The 22,302-nt window shown below is 39.1% G+C and overlaps 1 protein-coding gene across 1 annotated transcript in view; it reads left to right on the top strand.

Annotated features, from left to right (window-relative positions):
- Window positions 1-22,302, top strand: part of LOC122809460 (sterol 26-hydroxylase, mitochondrial-like) — an 858,859-nt gene that overhangs the window by 552,637 nt on the left and 283,920 nt on the right. The window contains exon 5 of the mRNA XM_044080983.1: window positions 14,758-14,955. Coding sequence (XP_043936918.1) covers window positions 14,758-14,955 — 198 coding nt within the window. The remainder of the gene's footprint in view (window positions 1-14,757; window positions 14,956-22,302) is intronic.

Genomic DNA, 22,302 nt, shown 5'->3' with positions numbered 1-22,302 from the left:
ATATGTTTCTGATGGACAGAGTGACTGTACAACAGTGTACCACAGTCCTGCAGTGTAACATGTTGTAGGGAGTCGAGTGAGAGGCATATTTGGCAGGTAGTGTAGCTATCCAGCAATGATTCCTTATAACTGTTAGTAACACTGGTTGGTTGTGGTCTCTAAAATGTTATCCAATTGTGTTGTAGGTGTACATGTGTTAGCACTAGGATGCCCTGTGCATATGATGATACCTGTGCCCCATCCCTGTCATCCATACCATCGATGCAGGGACAGGCTGAATGATGCCTTATAGCTGATAGTAACACTGGTTGGTTGTGGTCTCTGTAAGTGTACATGTGCCAGCACTAGGATGCCCTGTGTCATCCATGCCATTGATGCAGGGACAGGCTGATATGGTTCTGATGCACATGACTGTGCTACAACAGTACTACAGTCCTGCAGTGTAACATGTTGTAGGGAGTAGAGTGTGAGGCATATTTGGCAGGTAGTGTAGCCATCCAGCAATGATTCTTTATAGCAGTTAGTAACACTGGTTGATTGCAGTCTCTATAATGTTATCCATGTGTGTTGTAGGTGTACATGTGTCAGCACAGGCGTATGTCACTGTGCTGACATCATGGCGGTGACATATCTGGGGTACAGTTGAACACATTTCACAGGTTACTATACCGGTTATTGCCTGTGCCACATGGACAGGTGGCCCACTGAGGCATGTATACCCTGCAACCTGATGTAGACCTATCCACATACATGCACACTGTTACTTGTCAACACTAGGACTAGTCCCCTACCTAGCTATGTCATGATACTGATGTGTCTGGCTTACATTGAACATGCCTCACAGCGTTTAGGGTGAGGTGTGTCCCAGGTTACATGATACATGCAGAACATCCCCCAGTGTGTACGGTATGCTAATGGGGGATGTAATGGGTGTATTTTGGATGATACGTAGTGTGACATACCATTATATACACATTTATAGACACATAACAGCCAGACACACATCTGAGATACAAGGGCCTATCGCTACTAACTACCTTGACCATGTCTCCAATGTGTTACAGGTAGGCTGTACACATCACATGCATAACTGACTTGGATTGTGGTAACACTTACCTGTATGATTGATGGTGACAGTGGTAACCATAATGTGGTTCATGGGACATAATACCTGGTGTACCTTGGTGTAATGACAGTGTACACAGCACCCACATCCCCCACTAGATATTGTACTCCCTGAAACCCATGATGACACTCTGCCATACCCACCATCACACATTGGCCATGACTGCGATACAACCCATAGTATACCCCAACATTGGTACTACAGGGATATGCATCTCATGCACATGCCACATGCGTAGTAGGGTGTCAGTCAAGTGTAGGTTGCCTGTACATATCCCAGCTGGATACCTGCCATCTGCACATCTGTACAGGAACTGACAGTCATCAGCTTGGCAGGTAGCTAGGCAGTAGCATGAGTGCATTGACAGACCAGTAAAAAGGTATATACTGTGACACAGCTCACACACCAAGGATACAGCAGGGAGCCATCAGTGTCCAGCCATGCTCGCAGGTGTGCCTGTTGTCATTACTACATTAAGCACACTCCTCTTGCCTGGATTAGCACTGTCAACCGTAGTACTGCCATGGTACACTACATGCCAGTGTGACAGCACGTACCCTTGGCTACTACACCTGTATGTCACACATTCACATGGATGACAGTGCTGTACAGGCCTCATATATGTCTGTTTCTCACACATGACACTCACACCTCTTGCTACTGTAATGACAGCACATAGGTGCATGCACTGTACATGGCATTACATACACTTATTACAGGTTATCAGACTGGGTTGTGTGTCCTGGTTACCAGGGCTAAGCTATGCTTAGCAAGTATCAACATTGCTGCAATATAACAGCTAAGCTTATTTGCGCATTGGTAAGTACTGCCTACACCGTGTAAGTGCTTGTATGTTTACCCATAGCTTAGCACCACTTAGCTTCACGCAAACCCATGCAAACCCACCCAAACCCACTTAAAGCTGCTCAAAACTGCCTTAACCACTCTGTATCCAACAGTCCTTGTTCTGCCCAGCAACACAATGAACAGCCCTTGCAGGTCTTGAACCTAGGACCCTTTACACTGAAGTCACAGCACTTAACCACTACACCTTGACCACTGTGGAGACAGCTGTTGTTTTACCAATATAGCTGTCAATACACATATTGAGTAGTATTGTACAATTGCCTCTAGTTTCTAATGTGTGTAGTCCTTGTTATTAATATGATTGTTGCATCACATATGTTGTTTTATCATTATGTGCACATAGCAGATACATGCAGTGAGATACATGTGGGAGGGTATACACAACCATGATGTTTACTTATGACAGGAATATGGTTGTATACATATCATAGGTGTATACATGTCTACATGTACATACACATGTATACTCATACATATGTCTGTATACGCATCTGTATAGTGCTACATATATATGGCCATGTGTACATCTCTTCGTATGTACACATGTATACATATATATACATATATGTGTGCATGTGTGTGTTTGTATGTGTGGCCATGTATGCACATGTGTGATTGTGGGGTGTTCATATGGGGCTACTCCTTGGGACCATGACCATGCAGTACATGGACATGGACTGCCACATTACACACCAGGAATACCAGGAATATATAGGCTACCTGTCAAATCTTCGAACGCTCAAAATTTCGAACATTACATGGTTGAGACCAAACGTTCGAAATTTTGAGTGCTCAACTTTCAATGGCACTGTATGGTGCAGATAGGGAGAATTTCCCTTTTCTGCACTGAAGTGCGGTCTTGGAGTTGGGATATTTTAAGTTGGGGGGTTGTGGGGGGGTGCAGGAGGGCTTGCCCCCTGCCTACACTGTTAAAGTGTTTTTTCTGTGTTTTCTTTTTTTTTTTTTATGTTTGAACATCCAAATGTCGAACATTTGGTCACGACCATGTCATGTTCGACATTTTGATGTTCAAACATTTAACATAGACCCTGTATATATACATATATGTATATATAGGTATACGTATATGTACATATAGATATATGTGTATATAGCTATACATGTATGCACATCCTATGTGTACAGATATGTGTAGTTATGTTGGTATATATATATATATATATATATATATATATATATATATATATATAATATATATCTATAACTGTAAGTGCATACATATCTATTCTGATATACCTACTACCATCAATATATCTGCAGATATCCATATGTATATGTACATATGTATCACTATCTGTATATGTGTAGACATATATTGCTCTGTATATGAATATATCTGGGTGTGTATATGTATAGCTATGTACATATACATACCCATCTATATATGTCAATATGTATATGTGTAATCATATATATAGATATCTGGATAATTATATGTACATATATTTTCACTATATGTCCTGGACATGGAGTGTAGCCCTACCCCAGCCCCTATAGTCCCAACTTCATAGTGCAAGGGGATGTCAGGTATGTATAGCAGGTTTATTAGTAGACTATTGCTACTGTAATTGGGATTGTCTTCACAGACATAGTGTGTGTGGGAGGTCACATCTGCTTTTTACATGTGTGCCATTGGCTACTGACAGACATCCAAAGGACATCATAGTAAAGTACCGCTGCTAGCACGTAATGCCCCTGTGGACTGCAGCAGAGATATTGGCCAATATATGGGGACATTCCAACACACTCTGTACAGTCCAGAAGTATACACAGACCCCCTTAGTGCAAAATATGTGTACCATGCCTGACAATATAGATGTTAACAGCCATGTAGATGGGTATAACACATAATGACTGGTATACATTTGCCACCATAGGTTATGCATTCACACACCCTTGTCTGGCCTGACATAATAACCGCTGGTACAGGGGTGCCATGGCCACTAGATATTGACATACATCTGTACAGCATCCCACTGCTCTGTCTGACATACATGACTGTTAAAGGAGGCCCGGCAGCAGTACATCTGGCAAGTATCTGGACATGACATATCAGTGGGTAAGTACACTAAGCTGCTAGGCATGTAACAATGCACTGTGCATGCTACAGGCAGATTAGCTCAACACTGGCCTCCATCTTCTATGGGGGAATGCACATGTACCTGCATATACAGCAGGCTGTACAGGCATGTCACAGCACAGAGTAACATACACCTGTGTGAAAGTGCATAACCACAACCAATGTGAACACAGCCACAGCCACATATGGTAAGCTAGCATAATATTACAGTATATGGACTATCTGTTCAATGCCATCCTCATATGTGCCACTCACAGACTAACCCTACATATACTGGGCTGCTACACAGTTTGGTCTGATGGCTGTCTGTGGTATGGAACATGTGTGTGTATGGCCCTACAAACTCGTACGCCAATACAGTAACATACAGTGGAGCAGCATGTAACATCATATAGGATGGTACCTAGAACAATGACATCTACCACAGTCTGTACACAGGTCAAAGTACATATTAACAATACACACACTGTCAACATTCACCATAAGTACACAGACCTCAGTACTGTACAAACAACCACAGAATGTCTGGGTTATGTCATCAAATATAACCCCTACTGTACATAACATGTGTAGCAGTCTGATATCTCACTGGCTTGTTGTCAGATATGATGACACTAATTATGGTGCACAGCACATATGCACCTCTTAATGCATGACATATGTACAAATGTTGACATAGATGTGGCTAGAAGTACATATACAGGGCCAATATTCACATGCTGCTGTGACACCCTCATACATTTACTAACAGGGTTTGTTGCAAAATGTGTCCAATGAGGGATATGAAGTCAGTAACTGTCACGGCTTTCACCATCTACAGACTGCAATCCTCACACTATCTTCTGCAATTCACAGATAGATGCTCTGTGGGTAACACATGAAACCAAAGGCACAACACACTGCCCAGTTGTCAGATAACCCTACAGATGGGGATTCCTCATAAACATAGAACTGACATGGCAGATGTTAAACATGTAGGACAGCCATATCCACACACACACACACACACACACACACACACACACACACACACACACACACACACACACACACACACACACACACACACACTGTTAAACCAAAATTACTCCAAATGCAGTATAGCAGCACTTACAGTCTGTAGTCAGGTCAGGCACATCCCCCTCCTGTGTGTTGCCCTGTTTCCACAGTGTATGCTGTTAGAGGTAAATCCCCAATCCATCTGAGATACTGCTTGCCAAACAACAGATCTAGTTCCTGCTCACAGTGAATGAAAAGGGCCAGCACCAACATGATATTCCTAGATATTGGAGTGTTCTTCCATGCAATTGGTTATGGGAATGTTACCACAGCTGTTCCACATGCAATCAGCTAGAGGAGGGCTGCAAGTTGTGCAGAGGCCATCAGTTGATCATGCGCATGACTTAAAATACACATGCTGCTGCCTAAGCAAAGCAGGTGTAGGTCTCCACATCCACCAGACAGGGAGTGAGAGAGGCAGACAGAGGCAAAGACAAACCAGGGAGGGGTGGGAGAGTAAAACTTAAGCATGTTTGTGTCACACACCTACCAGCACAGGGTATCAAACCCCTGACGACTATGTAGTGCTATCACATTTCTATGCAGTTATTGGATGTGCCACATAGGTTACATATTGTGGAGCCCTCAGAACGTATACATGATGGTGAGTGACATCTGCAACAGGGATATTGTAGTTATACAGTAGGTGTAGTACACATGCCTGTCTGCATGAACAGGTGCAAGCAAAAACACAGCCACATTCTCACAGGGATGCACACACGCTGACACACTTGGCAGGGCCAGGAATACAACCCATCACTAGTGAGATTGCCACAGCACATTACTGGGCAGGTATGACATGCACCACAGGGGTCATACAGAGGTGATATGGGCAAAAGGTATGGGAAGGTGTCTGACATCAGACAGCATGCTGCAGTATGCCAATGGGGGTTGTAGTGAGTGTGAATGTGAACATATGCATCAGACAACACACACACACACACACACACACACACACACACACACACACACACACACACACACGGTGCCAGTACTGACATGCATGGGTGCATTGATTCAGGGGTGTGTAGTGGTGAACTGTGCCATACAGCTGTACAAGGCTAGGTGATGGGTACACCTTGGCATCAGGCCACATGACAGTCATCTGCAATGTGGCTCAGGGGTGTAGATTCTGGAATTTCCCACACAGGTGTGTATTGTATTCACCATCCAGTCACCTGGGTGACTAATGCATGTGGGCAATGCTGTGCATTGCTTGCCATATATGTGTTTCTTAGTCCATGGCATGGATGGTGTCTGTGATGTGCACACCTCCCACATGCATGTACAGTGACATGTGGAACTGTATCTGGGGTGTTTGGCTCTTGTTGTGTACACAGATTATCATCAGATGTGCCAGTCCTGGCCTCATGTGGTAGGAACTGGTAATGGACAGCAGGTTTACCCTGCACCTACATTGATAGCGTGCTAAAAGCATTCCCTGGTGTTAGTGGCATCTGTCCATACAGGGCATGTTTTTAGGCATGTTATGTCCTTTGTGGGTTACATTTGATGGCACCACAGATGTTGCAGGTGTCCAGTGGGGAACATGGGAAAGATGCACTGTCTGCATGTATGTGCCTATTGGACAGATGGACAAGGTGCCATGCCCTCTGTGGGCCACTGCAATCACTCCATAGTTACTATTGGTGGGCAATATGCAGTACCAACATAGTGCCTGTTGCCTAGGGAAGTGTGTGTATGTATGAAGCATTGGTTGAGAGTGTTGTCTGACTAATACTAGGGTTGATAACTTTGTTTGCCTGGCCTTGATGTCACATGTATGGTTATGGATCTGCACCCCAGCCTCTCAGCTATTTCACATCTGTTATCTCTGTATGATGGACATTGTGATATATACTAGGCCCACCATGTAAGAAATTTGCAAAACCCACTCCACATTCGGCCCAGTTGTTACATACTCACAAGCGCCTCTACATGATATGAGTTACAAACACATACACACACATATCATGTCTGGGATTAGAACTCCTACCTATTTTATTGCACTACAGTAGTACGCAGTCATAGTACACAACATGGAGATTACTGGCGTCCTCCTTCCCCAAAGGTGTATTTCACAGTGAATTACATCAGCAGGATTGACAAAGTAGGGCATTAGAATTGTAATGAGTGTGGCTAGGCTAAAATGCACTGCTCCCTACACAGACATTGAAACACACACAAAACATCCACAACTGACATGTGTGGGTATAGAACCCGTAACAGATGTCTGTATCACACTACAGCATGACACTGTTATAGGATGCACCATGCGGATTACTGATGAACTCCTTCCCCAAAGGTGTATTTCACAGTGAATGACATCATCAGGATTGCCAAAATAGGGCATTCAAATTGTAGAGAGTTTGACTAGCCAAAAATGCATTGCTCCCTACACAGACATTGAAACACACACATAACATCCGGAACTGACATGGATGGGAATAGAACCCAATCAGAGTTCTATATCACACTACAGCAGTATGCAGTTATGGCACATGCTACAGAGATTACTAGGCTACATCCTTCCCAGAGGTGTATTTCTAAGTGGATGATGTCAGCAGCCTTACCAAAGTAGAGCATTTCAATTGCATGTAGTGTGACTACCCTAAAAAACATTGCTGTCTACACAGACAGAGAGACACATACACACAGTTGCCAATGCTGGGATTAGAACTCCTCCCTAACTATTTTATCACACTACAGCAGTACACAGTTATGGCACATACTACAGAGATTACTGGGCTACATTCTTCCCAGAGGGGTATTTCTAACTGGATGACATCAGCAGCCTTACCAAAGTATAGCATTCGAATTGTATGTAGTGTGACTACCCTAAAAAGCAATGCTCTATACACAGACACACACACTCAGTTGCCAAAGATGGGATTAGAACTCCTCGCTAACTATTTTATCACACTATAGCAGTGCACAGTTATGGCACATGCTACAGAGATTACTGGGATACAGCCTTCCCAGAGATGTATTTCTAGCTGGATGACATCAGCAGCCTTACCAAAGTAGAGCATTTCAATTGTAGGGAGTGTGACTATCCTAAAAAGCATTGCTCTCTACATAGAAAGACACACACACACACACACACACACACACACACACACACACACACACACACACACACACACACACACACACACACACACACACACACACACACACACACACACACACACACACACACACACACACACACACATGTCATGTTTGGGATTTGAACTCCTACCTAACTATGTTATCACACTACAGCAGTACAAATTTATGGGATGAGCCATGGAGACTACTGGGCTACATTCTCCCAAAGGTGTATTTCACAGTGGATGACCTCAGCAGGCTTGTGGGGAGGGCAGTGTGTGTGCATGGGCCATAACCCATTCATCTAGAGGTTGGCACGCCACATGCGGGCACACACAGGGTCATATTTCACAGGTACGTGTATACAGCTGCTAGATGACTACTTCCTTGTACAGTCTTGTTGCACAGCTGGCACGTGCACTACGTAGTCTGTAATGCTGACAGATACTGGTGGCTAGTATCTGCAGTGAGTGACATCTGACCCTCATGTGGTTGGGGCCCTTTGGCTGTCTGCTGAGTGGGACAGGCCTGGATGGCTCCTTGTCACAGTCACTCTCTTCCACACATCTATGTACATCTATCTTTGGCTTATTGTAGTGTGTTGTCCTTACATATATGTCTGTATTCCTATCCACTGTGTGTGCAAGGCATGAGTGGTGCATAATGATGAGTGTCTGCACTAACAACTGCATCTGCCAGATATGTCTGGTCCACTGGTGTTTGCAGACATGGCCTTCATGTGTTTAAGTGTGTGAGCATGCCCAGTATGCCCACCTGTATTTAATGTGTGGATCAAGTCCAGGTGGTTTGTACTGCAGTGCTGATCCAGGATTGGGGGGGCACACCTGACTGTTGCTACATTTCTACGTAGGATGGGAGGGGCACACCTGACTATTTCTACATTTCTACACAGGATTGGGGGGGCACACCTGACTGTTATTACATTACTATGTAGGATGGGGGAGGCACACCTGTCTATTTCTACATTTCTACACAGGATTGGGGGGCACACCTGACTGTTATTATGTTACTACGTAGGATGGGGGGGCACAACTGACACTTGTACACAATTGCTGTGATTGTACTGGTATGTCAGGTACTCCATTTTATTCTGTATTCTTACCTATCATGCTAACTAGAGGCATACTTGTAGCTTTGGTTGCCCTACATATTAGTGTCTGACTTCCTACCCTTCAAAACTAACATCCCACTGCCTGACCTGCTATAGTATGTCTGTGTAGGCCTGGGGGGAGGTTAACTATAACCATCATTCAGGGGCCATAGCACAAGCTCTGTTTGAGTTTGTCTACACCGGTCTGCTGGCTGAGACTGTTGTTTGGTATGTGAACCACCCTGACTGGCATGTGTGGGTCATATGGACACACACATGTCGCTCAGCACATTTCCTGCAGTGGGTTTTGTCACCCTGTATAGTACTGGCTGCTATGGTGACTCCAGTATTTTACAGATGTCATGGTGCCACTATGGGTCTCTACTGTCTGCTGCCATAACATTCAGCCACCTAATTCCCTTGCATGCTCACATCCATACCATAGATACAGGTAACGACACATTCTACTTCATTTGGCAATTGGTAGGTTGATTGACTTACCTTGAGGGTGTGCCAGACTTGCAGATGGTGCTGGAGGGCTGCCTGTGTTGGATACACATAGTGCACTCTCTATACATGGTTGAGCACAGGTAGTGTCATGTTTGGCATCCCTTTTACTGTATGTGTGAGTCAGAGAGAGGTGTCATTCAATGGGTCCCTACTGTGTCAGTATATGTGCTATGTGTTGTCTTTTTGCCACTGCCTTGGCATACTAGGCATGCCTCCATATGCCTACTAGGGCACGCTCAGGTTGTTCCTCCTTTGAGTCAGTCTGTGCCTGTGCAGGCCTTGGCATTGGTGGGGGGCTGTGTGGCCCTTCCCCATACTGCTCCTGCAGCAGCTGTTTCAGCAGGATCATATTGTGTAGCATGGCACATACCAAAACAATTTGGGTACATGTAGCTGGTGTGTACTGCAGGGCTCCACCAGATGTGTCCAGACACCAGAACCATGACCTGAGCATCCCAAACACATGCTCTATTATAAGTCTGGTCTGTGCATGTGCCTCATTATGGCATTCCTGTTCAGGTGTGTGTGCATTTCTGATGGGTGTCAGTCATCAGCCATGGCTCCAGTGTGTGTAACCAGCATCCCCCACTAGGTGACCGTAGGGATGTCCCCATTGGCAAATCTCTGGTACAGCTGCGTCAGATGCCATATGTGGGAATCGTCATAGCTTCCAGGGCAGCCAGCACACACATTCATTATAATGCCCTGGGCATCACATATGACCTGACAGTTGATGGAGTGCATGCCCCTGCGGTTGATATAGGCCCTACCCTGATCACCAGGTGGTGCTTTGATGCATATGTGTGTGCAGTCTAAACTACCTCAAGGTATTCTGCTATTTGGTGGAAGAGACACATATTGCTGGCCAACACCTCACGGGTGTTGAGGAAATATACATGCTCACTGGCATGTGCTGACATGGCATCCAGGAACTGGTGGAATACTCTGGATGCTGATGCCTGTGAGATCCCCATGATATCCCCAGTTGAGCTTTGGGAGGTACCTGTGGCTAGTATTCCTAGGCCTACACATACCTTGGTATTCACTGGGATGGGTTCTCCTCGGTCAGTTTGGTGTGTCAGGTGTGGCTGGCACAGCTCAACAATTTGCTGTAGGAGGTCTCTGTCCACCCTATAGTGCCCCACTATCTCCAGCTCATGTAGCCCCTGGTAGGTTACCCTGGGTCTGTACACTCTTCTCCCTCTCCTCACTGTGGGTTGATCGGCAGCATTCACATCGTCACCACCGTCAGCCTCTTGCACATGTTGTTCTATGTTGCCTGCTGCAGCCCTTCTCATTTTGTAGGTTTGTTTGTTAAAATTTCCCTCTTGTATACACCGGTGGTGTAGAGTCTGGGAAAAAACAGAGGAGAAGGTGTTTACATAGTTTATAGTAGTGTTCTGGGCTGGGCTGGTCTGCTGCCTGTGTAATTGGCTGATTCTGATACATTTCACCTGCCAGCTAAGCTAGTTCTCCTTGATTACATTCCTACTGCTGTTTTCCCTTCCCATTGCCTTCCTGTTTAAGCCCGGGTGTGCACCGCACAAACAGAATGCTCAAATGTGCACAGTGCTGCTATTTCCTGGTTTAACTTCTTTTTTCTTCCTGTAAAACCTGGTGGGTGGCACGCACACCCACTTAGGCTTTGTAAAGAGTGCTAGGCTGGTTTAGACACACCCCCAGCTTAGCTGTGCTAAGCTAGGAGCAAACCCGAGCCACAGGGCTCCAATCCACTTACAGTACGCCTGACACCCCCCCATGATATCACCTAACTCCTAGGATTTCACCAAGCTATTCCTACTCTTACACTGTTGGGACCTGACTCACATGATGAGGAAAACTGGGATTCACTATCCTTTTCCTCATTTGCATAGGATTGCCTGCTAATGCATAGTTACATGTCTCACACTGAGCCTCCCCCCTTAGCAACCACTACTCACTAGCCCATGTTGTCTTCTGCCTGCCATTGACTTGCATGGCAGAATACTGATTTTAGTTAGAATGCTTAATTTAGGTTCATTTTGTTATTCCCCCCCATCCCGTTTGTGCGCCGCTGCCCTACGCTTAAACAGCCGAGATCAGCTAAAAAAAATAAAAGTTGATTTTTGTATTTTTTTTTTACTGTTTGCAATGCCAATGGCCTTATACTTGGCCATTTGCGTGCTTACTACATGATATGCAACCTTTATTTGGAGCTGTCACAGCTCCATTTTGGATTTTGCAGAAATGTATTCGGTTACTAACCGAGTACATTTCTGCAGATAGCACTAGTCCTGCATGGATGGTTGCAAGCTTCCTGGATTGCAAAATCACCTCATTTGCATAGATTTCTCCTGCAAATGGAGTGATTTGCATACAAGGGCTTAGTCCGTGCAGGATTAGTGCAGGAGCACTCATGCACGCTCCTGCAGGCTGTTCCTGGATCGCACAGCAGACATATTGTCTGCTTGAGCTCCTGCACCAATCTTGCAAGCTATAGAGATTCCGGGGGAATGTCTTCTTTATTAATGAGCTACCCACAGTCCCTAATAATCTTGTTTCACCATTTGAAATGGAAATGGAAGACTCCTGTCTGCTGTGTATCAAACTGTAGCAGCTTACCCAAAGTGAAGAAACAATCACATAATGGGTAGGTGATGTAATTAGCTTTCTATGTTCCATGTAAATGTTGTTAAGCAGTTATGAATAGCAAAAGTTCTGTTGAAAGCCTTCTGCCCCTGTCATAATTAAGTTCCACATGGATTGGAAATCTGGGATTATGGCCTAACTGTGTTAATGATGTGTCAGTTTATAGAACTTGAGTACTTGATAAAGTTCCTCCTTGACTACTTTCCAGCACAGTACATTTAGACTCATCACACATATATTCATATCCTCAGCTGAAAGAAGGGGAGAGCTAACTACTGGAGATACCTTGCAGGACGGTGAGCTGTGAATGGTATATGCTGCCACAGGACCTCAAATGTAGTACTCTCTGGTGTTGTTCTACTTATTCATTTACTTTGCCATGCTGTATGGTGGGAGAGCTTATAAAATGTACAGAATCTTGGGTAATAAAATAATTTTAATATTTGTTATGCTATGCTCCATGGGGAAGCTCAGGTCTTGACAAACACCTAATATATTTTCTATAATAACCTGTATTACCTTAGCACTTCTGCCCCATTTCAATATTTCCTACTCTTGGCAAAATATCTTAGAAATTAATCTACAGTTAACTCACTAATACATTAGTCAGTACCACCTTCTCTCCTCCAAACAACATGGGTTTTGAGCAGGATATAGTACTATAACTGTCATATATACCCTGTTCAATGAAAAACTATAGAACATGGAAAACAGACAAGCAACTGGTATAATATTTATAGATATCACTAAAGCGTTTGACCTGGTAGACCACCCACCCCTAAAAAAAGACATGCATGACACAGAAATAGGTCCTGAGAAATCCAACTGGTTCAAAAACTATCTGTCTGACCATATAGTCTGCATTAAAATAGGCTCTACATTGACATTATCAACCCACGTTTAAAAGGAGCACCATAAGGATAAACTTAACTACACTTTTATTCCCAATTTTCATTAGCAAACTGCCTTATGACCTACCATATTTACCTGTCCTATATGCAGGTGACATTGTACTATACCATTTCAATCTATCACTTCTATCTATGCAAAAAGAACTACAGTTAGACTTCTTAACAGTAATACAGTGGATAAATAACAAAAAAAAAAACTGACTGAATTCAACTACAAAGACCTTGTTTGCCATCCTGTCTTTAAATTACCTTTTCTGATGCATGACCTTAGCTTAGATTGTGTAATTGTGGTCCATTAAGAACTAGTTAAATGAAACCCCTTTGACTGAGACCAGCACAGTTAAATCAGCAATTTTATTAGAGAACTCTAACTTACACCAGGGTTCAGTAACCTTTCTGTCAGCTATATTAATTTAAAGTGCAGGAGACACAACCCCTTATATGTGAGAAAATGAGGAATTATTATTATTTCTGTCACTGTCTGTAATGCAAATTACTCAATTAAAAAGGCAACAGAGGTTCCTTAGAGAATTAAAAGTGCTGAATTCTTCAGTTATCCAAACGGATTTGCTTGACTTTCCTTTTATTCTGTCACATACCAGCTCCTCCATGGTGACATATGGCTTGCCTTTTAAGACATGAAAGATCCAACAATATTTGACCTGCTATTGCAGTGCAAGACAGGTGGCACCACCAACACCTATGTTAAAGACCTAAATCTGTACTAGCAAATAAACTAGACTCACTAGAGGGATAGATTCTTAACCCACTTCATTCCACATCTGTGAAACAAGCTTCCTTTGTATATCAGGCAAAGTAATACTTTAATTACTTTAAAGCAAATCTAGATGAATGGAAGCATAGCCACAAATTCACACAATGCTCTGTCAGCCAGAACTCATACAAAGGTAATCTCCAATTTTATGAATTATTGCTACTACAGTAAGGAAGCAACAAAATAATAGAACAGTCAAAAGTTAATTCTAGAAGCTATTCATAAGTAGAACAGATAGCTGCATGGCCTTATTGTCACTTGCCATTCACATACTTATTTGTTCATATGTACGGCTATATGGAGTTTCATTTGAATATTTTTAATATGGGTGACATTTCATGGTCATGTGTGGTTATGTGTGGCAAAACTTGTTATATGGGAAAATCAAGACAGAAAGCATTGTTTTTATATTTTATTAATCAAAAGTGAAACTCTTGACAGTGCAACAAATACTTATGTCCTTTTTTTCTTTAGGAATTAGTAGTCTTTAATAAGTTTTCTTATTAAATTCCCAGTAAAAAGAATCTTACTTTTATTTACTTTAACTGTACTGTATACCTGTCTTTTTTACTTTAGGCATTTCCTCCATTGTATTTGAAACTCGACTTGGCTGCCTTGAGAAGAATGTGCCAAAGGAGACCCAAGACTTCATTAATTCAGTTGGCAATATGCTCTACTATTTTATTTTGGTCATTGTTATACCCAAATGGGCTGAGCGAATTTTGCCCTTCTACAATAAATACATTGAAGCCTGGGATACAATCTTCAATTATGGTAAGTAGGAAAACTTGCACTATATTGTGTTTTCTGTGCTCATGATTAGCAGTTACAGTTGTGCTCAGTGAAACAGAAATTCTAGACAATGCAGCTTTATACATCTGCCAGAAGACCAGACACATACACATGCATACACACACATACACACACAAAACATTTCATTGGGGAAAAAAGATGTCTGTGCACTAGATTATACAGAGATGCACAGATAATGTAAAGAGACAGTGGATTAGCATTCCATTCCATTCTATTCCATTCCATGTTTCTGGTTCCTGAAAAATATCCCCCTCATTTCTTTCCATTAAGGTAGAAACAATGTCTTTGAAAGCACATTAAAACCTGATCTATGGCCTTCCCTGCCTGTGTGGTATTCCCCTATGGGAACTGATCCCTTAGAGCACATGAGGAGGTGGTGCTTAACTTTCTTTATTTTTTTTTTCAAAAGCATTTTTATTAAATTTTGTTAATAAGCATGGACATAAAGTATTAAAAATAAACAATATAAAACATAATAACTATTTACACTATATACAAACATCCATGACAAACATTTATTTATCCAAGAAAGGTAATCAATATTTATCTAACAATCTCTCCAATTTTTGGCAAGCTAGTCTTTTGTGTGTTACATTTGATGATCTCTGATAAATAGTTTGCATTTCTTTTTTACATACAGATTTTGCTATTGAAATAAACTCAGTAAACATAAGATCTTGCTTATTTTTCCAGTTCAATGTAATTATTTTTCGAGCAATAGCTAGAATTAACCAAAGAACAGGTAACTGATGTCTAGGAATTACACTTGGGGTAGGGACATTGAATAATATCAAAGAGCTAATAATTTGACAGTTATCAGACTACAGGGCTTTTGCGAAATGTCTAAAATCACTCCAGTATTGTGTGAGAGTTCTACATTCGATGAACATATGAACCCAGTTGGCTTCAAGAATATCACCACACCTCCAGCATTTGCTTTCATTACTCTTGGTTATAAGGTCAGTTTTGTGTGGAGTGTAAAAGCTTCTATGAATAAATCTCCAGGTATCTCCAATATAAAGATGATGAAGTGTTTTTTATTGAATTTAATAACTGTTTCTTATTATCGTTAGATAAAGGTTCACCATTAATCTTTATGGAGTAATTCCAAAAAGCTTGGTCAAAAGTAATCAAGTTTTCTAGTAGTATTTTATATACAGGTGATATGCTTAATTTATGTTCAATGTTCATCAAATTACACCATGTGAATAGTTGTATCAATCTTGGTATAATATCAGTTTCTAGATTTACTGACACTCTCACTTTATTTTCAACAAACTGTCTTAAAGATTGAATACAGAGCCAATTATCTTGACAGACATTACATCTGGCTAAGAGAAAGTTCATTGATTAGATGTTTTTATTGTCTATAAACTGGTGCCAAAACTTTAGATTATTCTCTTTAAGATTCCGCATCTTATTGATATTGAAGGTATTTAGGCAATCTGGTGTATAAGCTATGGGAAATGTAATGAAAAATGTGTTCTTTAGAGTATAATTGTTGTTGATTATATTTTCAAAAATATAAAATATTTGATTTATATCATGTGAGAAGTGTCTAAATTTCTTATTATATAAGCAATATTCACAGAGTATCCAAAATATTTTGTTAATTCCAAAGGTTTCCTTAAACTGGGCTTCTGAGTTCTCAGAGGAAGTTATATGTATTTCATGTAGTTGTTTCCAGCTAGAGGTGTATATGGATGAAATCCGGTGTAGTATTATGTTAATAATAACAGATTTGGAATATAATTCTGTGTTGGGAAAGCCAATCCCATTACTGTCCCAGGCTCTAACATGCCATTTATAGGCTTTTCTTGGTTTCTTTGGAAACCATAGAAAAGTTAGTAATAGAGAATCTATTTGTTTAAAGAATTTCTTAGGAGGAGGTAAAATCAATGATTGTATGTAAAATAAAATCTTGGGCAAAGTAATCATTTTTATTAATGTAAGTCTCTCTTCCATGGTGAAAAACATTTTGTTCCACTTTTTAGTCAAGTCACTGATTATAGCTACCAGTTTAGTGAAGTTAAATTTAATAGTCTCATTCCATTTATTCTTAATACTTATTCCTAGATAATCTATCTTATCGTTTTCCCAGTTGAATGTATTGTATTTTTGCAAATTGCTATTTATTTTTTTATTGATTAAAAATGTTTTGGTTTTATTTTGATTAAAATTGAGACCTGAGATTTTTCCAAATAGAGTTATGGCATTCATGATATGTTGTAAAGAGCCTTCTAGGTCACTGGATGTTAGCAGAATATCATCAGCAAAAAGCTGAACTTTTGGACAGTATCCCTCATTAACTTGAAATCCTTTGATATTTGGATTATTTCTAATAAATGAAGCAAAAGGTTCCACTGATAAAACGAAAAATAATGGGGATAGAGGGCAACCTTGTCTAGTTTCCTTATGAATTTTTACTGGGGATGATAGACATGAACCAATCTTAAATTCTTTAGAATCACTGTAAATATTTAATAGTTTAGTGAAATCTGAAGTAAAGTTAAACTCTTTAAAGATTTTTTGCAAGTATGACCAACTAATGGAATCAAATGCCTTATCAATATCCAGACTAATAATAGTTAATTGTTTCTTGGTTTTGTTTGAAATGTCAATTAGAGACAGTAGCTTAATAATATTGTTGTGTATTTTTCTATGTAAGATAAAGCCAGTTTGATCAAAGTGTATTAGATTGGGTAATATATTCTTTAGTCTTTTGGCCAGGATAGACATGAAAATTTTATAATCAATATTTAACAATGATATGGGTCTATAGGATGCACATAGTTGGGGGTCCTTACCTTGTTTCAAAATGGGGGAAATTATTGTGTACTTCCACGAGGGAGGGAAAATTAAGTCTTGTTTAACCATGGAGAATGTGTTTAATAATAACTTTATTGTGTGCTCTGGAAGAATTTTATATATTTCTGGGATTATCCCATCTAACCCTGGGGCTTTATAATCCTTCAGATTTTTAACTTGTTCTTTCACTTCTGCTAAGGTTATTTGTTTATTTAGGATACTATTTTGTTGTTTTGATAGTTTAGTCTTGATATTTTCTTGTAGAAATGTATCTATTACATTGTCTGAATCTAATGGTGATTGCATGTCATTGATTGACCGATAATGATTTCTAAAGGCTTCTAATATACCTCTTAAATCACTTGTTCTTTTTACTGTGTTATTATTCTTGTATTTAATTTCATTAATGTGATTTTGTTTATTAATTTGTTTGGATCTGATAGCTAGTTTATGTAAATGTCTGGGATTTACTGAGTAGGACTGTAGTTTAATCTTTTCTAAACTTAGAGCAACCTTAGGATTCAATATTTCTAAATATTTGTGGTTTAGTTTAGAAATTTCAGTAAGTATTGCTTTATCATTTGATATTAAATTTAGTTTCAACTTATCTATTTTGGCTTGTAAATCAGAAAGTTCCTTGTCCCATTCCTTTCTCTTTTGAAAATACCAAGCTTTAACTCCACTAAAGATGTGAACTTTTAATGCATCCCAGAGTATGATATCTGTTACTTCACCATTATTGTTGTTTTCCATAAATGCATTTATTTCTTTTAATAACCACTCCTTAAAACTGTTTAACTTAGTAACATAGGCTGGGATTCTTTGAACAATTATCATATCATCTTTTTTCACAGTCAAGCTGAACAAAAAAGCATTGTGGTCAGAGAGTGGACATGACTGTATTGCAACATCACTTATTTTAGAGTAGAGTGTTAGACACAAAAATCTTATCAATATTGGTTTGTGTGCCAAATTGGAAAGAATAATGAGTGTATTGAAGTGAATTTTGAACTCTTAAATTATGTATGTCTCTAAAATTCATTGAGGCTATAAAACTGTTTACCTTTTTAGCTTGTGTCATTAGTTTAACCTTACTATTTTTAGAGGTGTCTTTATCTGATAACAAGCAATTGAAATCTCATGTGAGAAGTGGCTAAATTTCTTATTATATAAGCAATATTCACGGAGTATCCAAAATATTTTGTTAATTCCAAAGGTTTCCTTAAACTGGGTTTCTGAGTTCTCAGAGGAAGTTATATGTATTTCATGTAGTTGTTTCCAGCTAGAGGTGTATATGGATGAAATCCGGTGTAGTATTATGTTAATAATAACAGATTTGGAATATAATTCTGTGTTGGGAAAGCCAATTCCATTACTGTCCCAGGCTCTAACATGCCATTTATAGGATTTTCTTGGTTTCTTTGGAAACCATAGAAAAGTTAGTAATAGAGAATCTATTTGTTTAAAGAATTTCTTAGGAGGAGGTAAAATCAATGATTGTATGTAAAATAAAATCTTGGGCAAAGTAATCATTTTTATTAATGTAAGTCTCTCTTCCATGGTGAAAAACATTTTGTTCCACTTTTTAGTCAAGTCACTGATTATAGCTACCAGTTTAGTGAAGTTAAATTTAATAGTCTCATTCCATTTATTCTTAATCCTTATTCCTAGATAATCTATCTTATCGTTTTCCCAGTTGAATGTATTGTATTTTTGCAAATTGCTATTTATTTTTTTATTGATTAAAAATGTTTTGGTTTTATTTTGATTAAAATTGAGACCTGAGATTTTTCCAAATAGAGTTATGGCATTCATAATATGTTGTAAAGAGCCTTCTAGGTCACTGGATGTTAGCAGAATATCATCAGCAAAAAGCTGAACTTTTGGACAGTATCCCTCATTAACTTGAAATCCTTTGATATTTGGGTTATTTCTAATAAATGAAGCAAAATGTTCCACTGATAAAATGAAAAATAATGGGGATAGAGGGCAACCTTGTCTAGTTTCCTTATGAATTTTTTACTGGAGATGATAGACATGAACTAGTCTTAAATGCTTTAGAATCACTATAAATATTTAATAGTTTAGTGAAATCTGAAGTAAAGTTAAATTCTTTAAAGATTTTTTGCAAGTATGACCAACTAATGGAATCAAACGCCTTTTCAATATCCAGACTAATAATAGTTAATTGTTTCTTGGTTTTGTTTGCAATGTCAATTAGAGACAGTAGCTTAATAATATTGTTGTGTATTTTTCTATGTAAGATAAAGCCAGTTTGATCAAAGTGTATTAGATTGAGTAATATATTCTTTAGTCTTTTGGTCAGGATAGACATAAAAATTTTATAATCAATATTTAACAATGATATGGGTCTATAGGATGCACATAGTTGGGGGTCCTTACCTTGTTTCAAAATGGGGGAAATTATTGTGTACTTCCACGAGGGAGGGAAAATTAAGTCTTGTTTAACCATGGAGAATGCGTTTAATAATAACTTTATTGTGTGCTCTGGAAGAATTTTATATATTTCTGGGATTATCCCATCTAACCCTGGGGCTTTATAATCCTTCAGATTTTTAACTTGTTCTTTCACTTCTGCTAAGGTTATTTGTTTATTTAGGATACTATTTTGTTGTTTTGATAGTTTAGTCTTGATATTTTCTTGTAGAAATGTATCTATTACATCGTCTGAATCTAATGGTGATTGCATGTCATTGATTGACCGATAATGATTTCTAAAGGCTTCTAATATACCTCCTACATCACTTGTTCTTTTTACTGTGTTATTATTCTTGTATTTAATTTCATTAATGTGATTTTGTTTATTAATTTGTTTGGATCTGATAGCTAGTTTATGTAAATGTCTGGGATTTACTGAGTAGGACTGTAGTTTAATCTTTTCTAAGCTTATAGCAACCTTATGATATGATTCAATATTTCTAAATATTTGTGGTTTAGCTTAGAAATTTCAGTAAGTATTGCTTTACCATTTGATATTAAATTTAGTTTCAACTTATCTATTTTGGCTTGTAAATCAGAAAGTTCCTTGTCCCATTCCTTTCTCTTTTGAAAATACCAAGCTTTAACTCCACTAAATATGTGAACTTTTAATGCATCCCAGAGTATGATATCTGTTACTTCACCATTATTGTTGTTTTCCATAAATGCATTTATTTCTTTTAATAACCACTCCTTAAAACCGTTTAACTTAGTAACATAGGCTGGGATTCTTTGAACAATTATCATATCATCTTTTTTCACAGTCAAGCTGAACAAAAAAGCATTGTGGTCAGAGAGTGGACATGACTGTATTGCAACATCACTTATTTTAGAGTAGAGTGTTAGACACAAAAATCTTATCAATATTGGTTTGTGTGCCAAATTGGAAAGAATAATGGGTGTATTGAAGTGAATTTTGAACTCTTAAATTATGTATGTCTCTAAAATTCATTGAGGCTATAAAACTGTTTACCTTTTTAGCTTGTGTCATTAGTTTAACCTTACTATTTTTAGAGGTGTCTTCATCTGATAACAAGCAATTGAAATCTCCCGCCAGACTAATTTCTCCCTTTGCATGTAAAGTAATGAGATCCAAGTATTTCTTCACATATTTAGTTCCTAGACCAGGAATCCAATATGGGTTTACCAGTGTGAAGCATTTCTTATTAACTTCTAGCACTACTAAGCTTTACATTCCATCTTTATCTGAAAAGGTGTTTAAAATTTAGGTAGTGTATAAGTATTATTCCATAGTATAAGAGTACCTCTCCTTTTGGCTCTAAAACAGGAATCAGTGAGAACTGTAAACCCATTAAATGATAATTTTTGCAAATTCTTCTCCAGCAAGTGGGTTTCCTGCAAGTAGATTATCCGAGCTCTGTGCATTTTAATGAATTTAATTAAACCAGCTCTTTTGACTTTGTTATTTAAGCCATTAATATTTAATGATAAGCATTTATATATCATAATTTGTTAAAGTTATATTTAGAGCATCAGTAATACCTTCCATGTATAATGACTTGAAGTAATTCATGAAGTTATGTATCATGGATGAGTCAGAAATCTTTAGAAACAAATTCTGAAACCAGTAACTAAGAAAACATACATACATGGAACCTAAAGTTCCAGGTTTAGTTAATACATTTATTAAACCACCCTTTAACACCATCCCACACACCAAAAACACACATAAATAGCTTCTGCTTTAAATGTAGTATATACAAACAGTAAAGCATTTATAAGGTAACTCAAACAAATATGAACATAAAAAGTCCATCAGGCAATCACAGTGGATTTTTTATGTAATATTGTGTAAACCACTACTAGGTATTGGAAAATAAGGAGTCAGTTTCATCAATTAACCTAGTTGCTTTATCGGCATAAGCTTCTAATACCTTTATATTTTATACCTGTATTACAGTCTCTTGTGTTTATAACTATAGCAATACAGAAAAAAGGGGGGACCATATGTTGGTCTATTAATGCTAACTGAACAGAATA

The sequence above is a fragment of the Protopterus annectens genome, chromosome 8.part0 (genome assembly GCF_019279795.1).
Source record: "Protopterus annectens isolate FY-2018-M chromosome 8.part0, PAN1.0, whole genome shotgun sequence".
Taxonomy (NCBI): domain Eukaryota; kingdom Metazoa; phylum Chordata; order Ceratodontiformes; family Protopteridae; genus Protopterus; species Protopterus annectens.
This window is presented reverse-complemented; position numbering and strand designations above follow the sequence as displayed.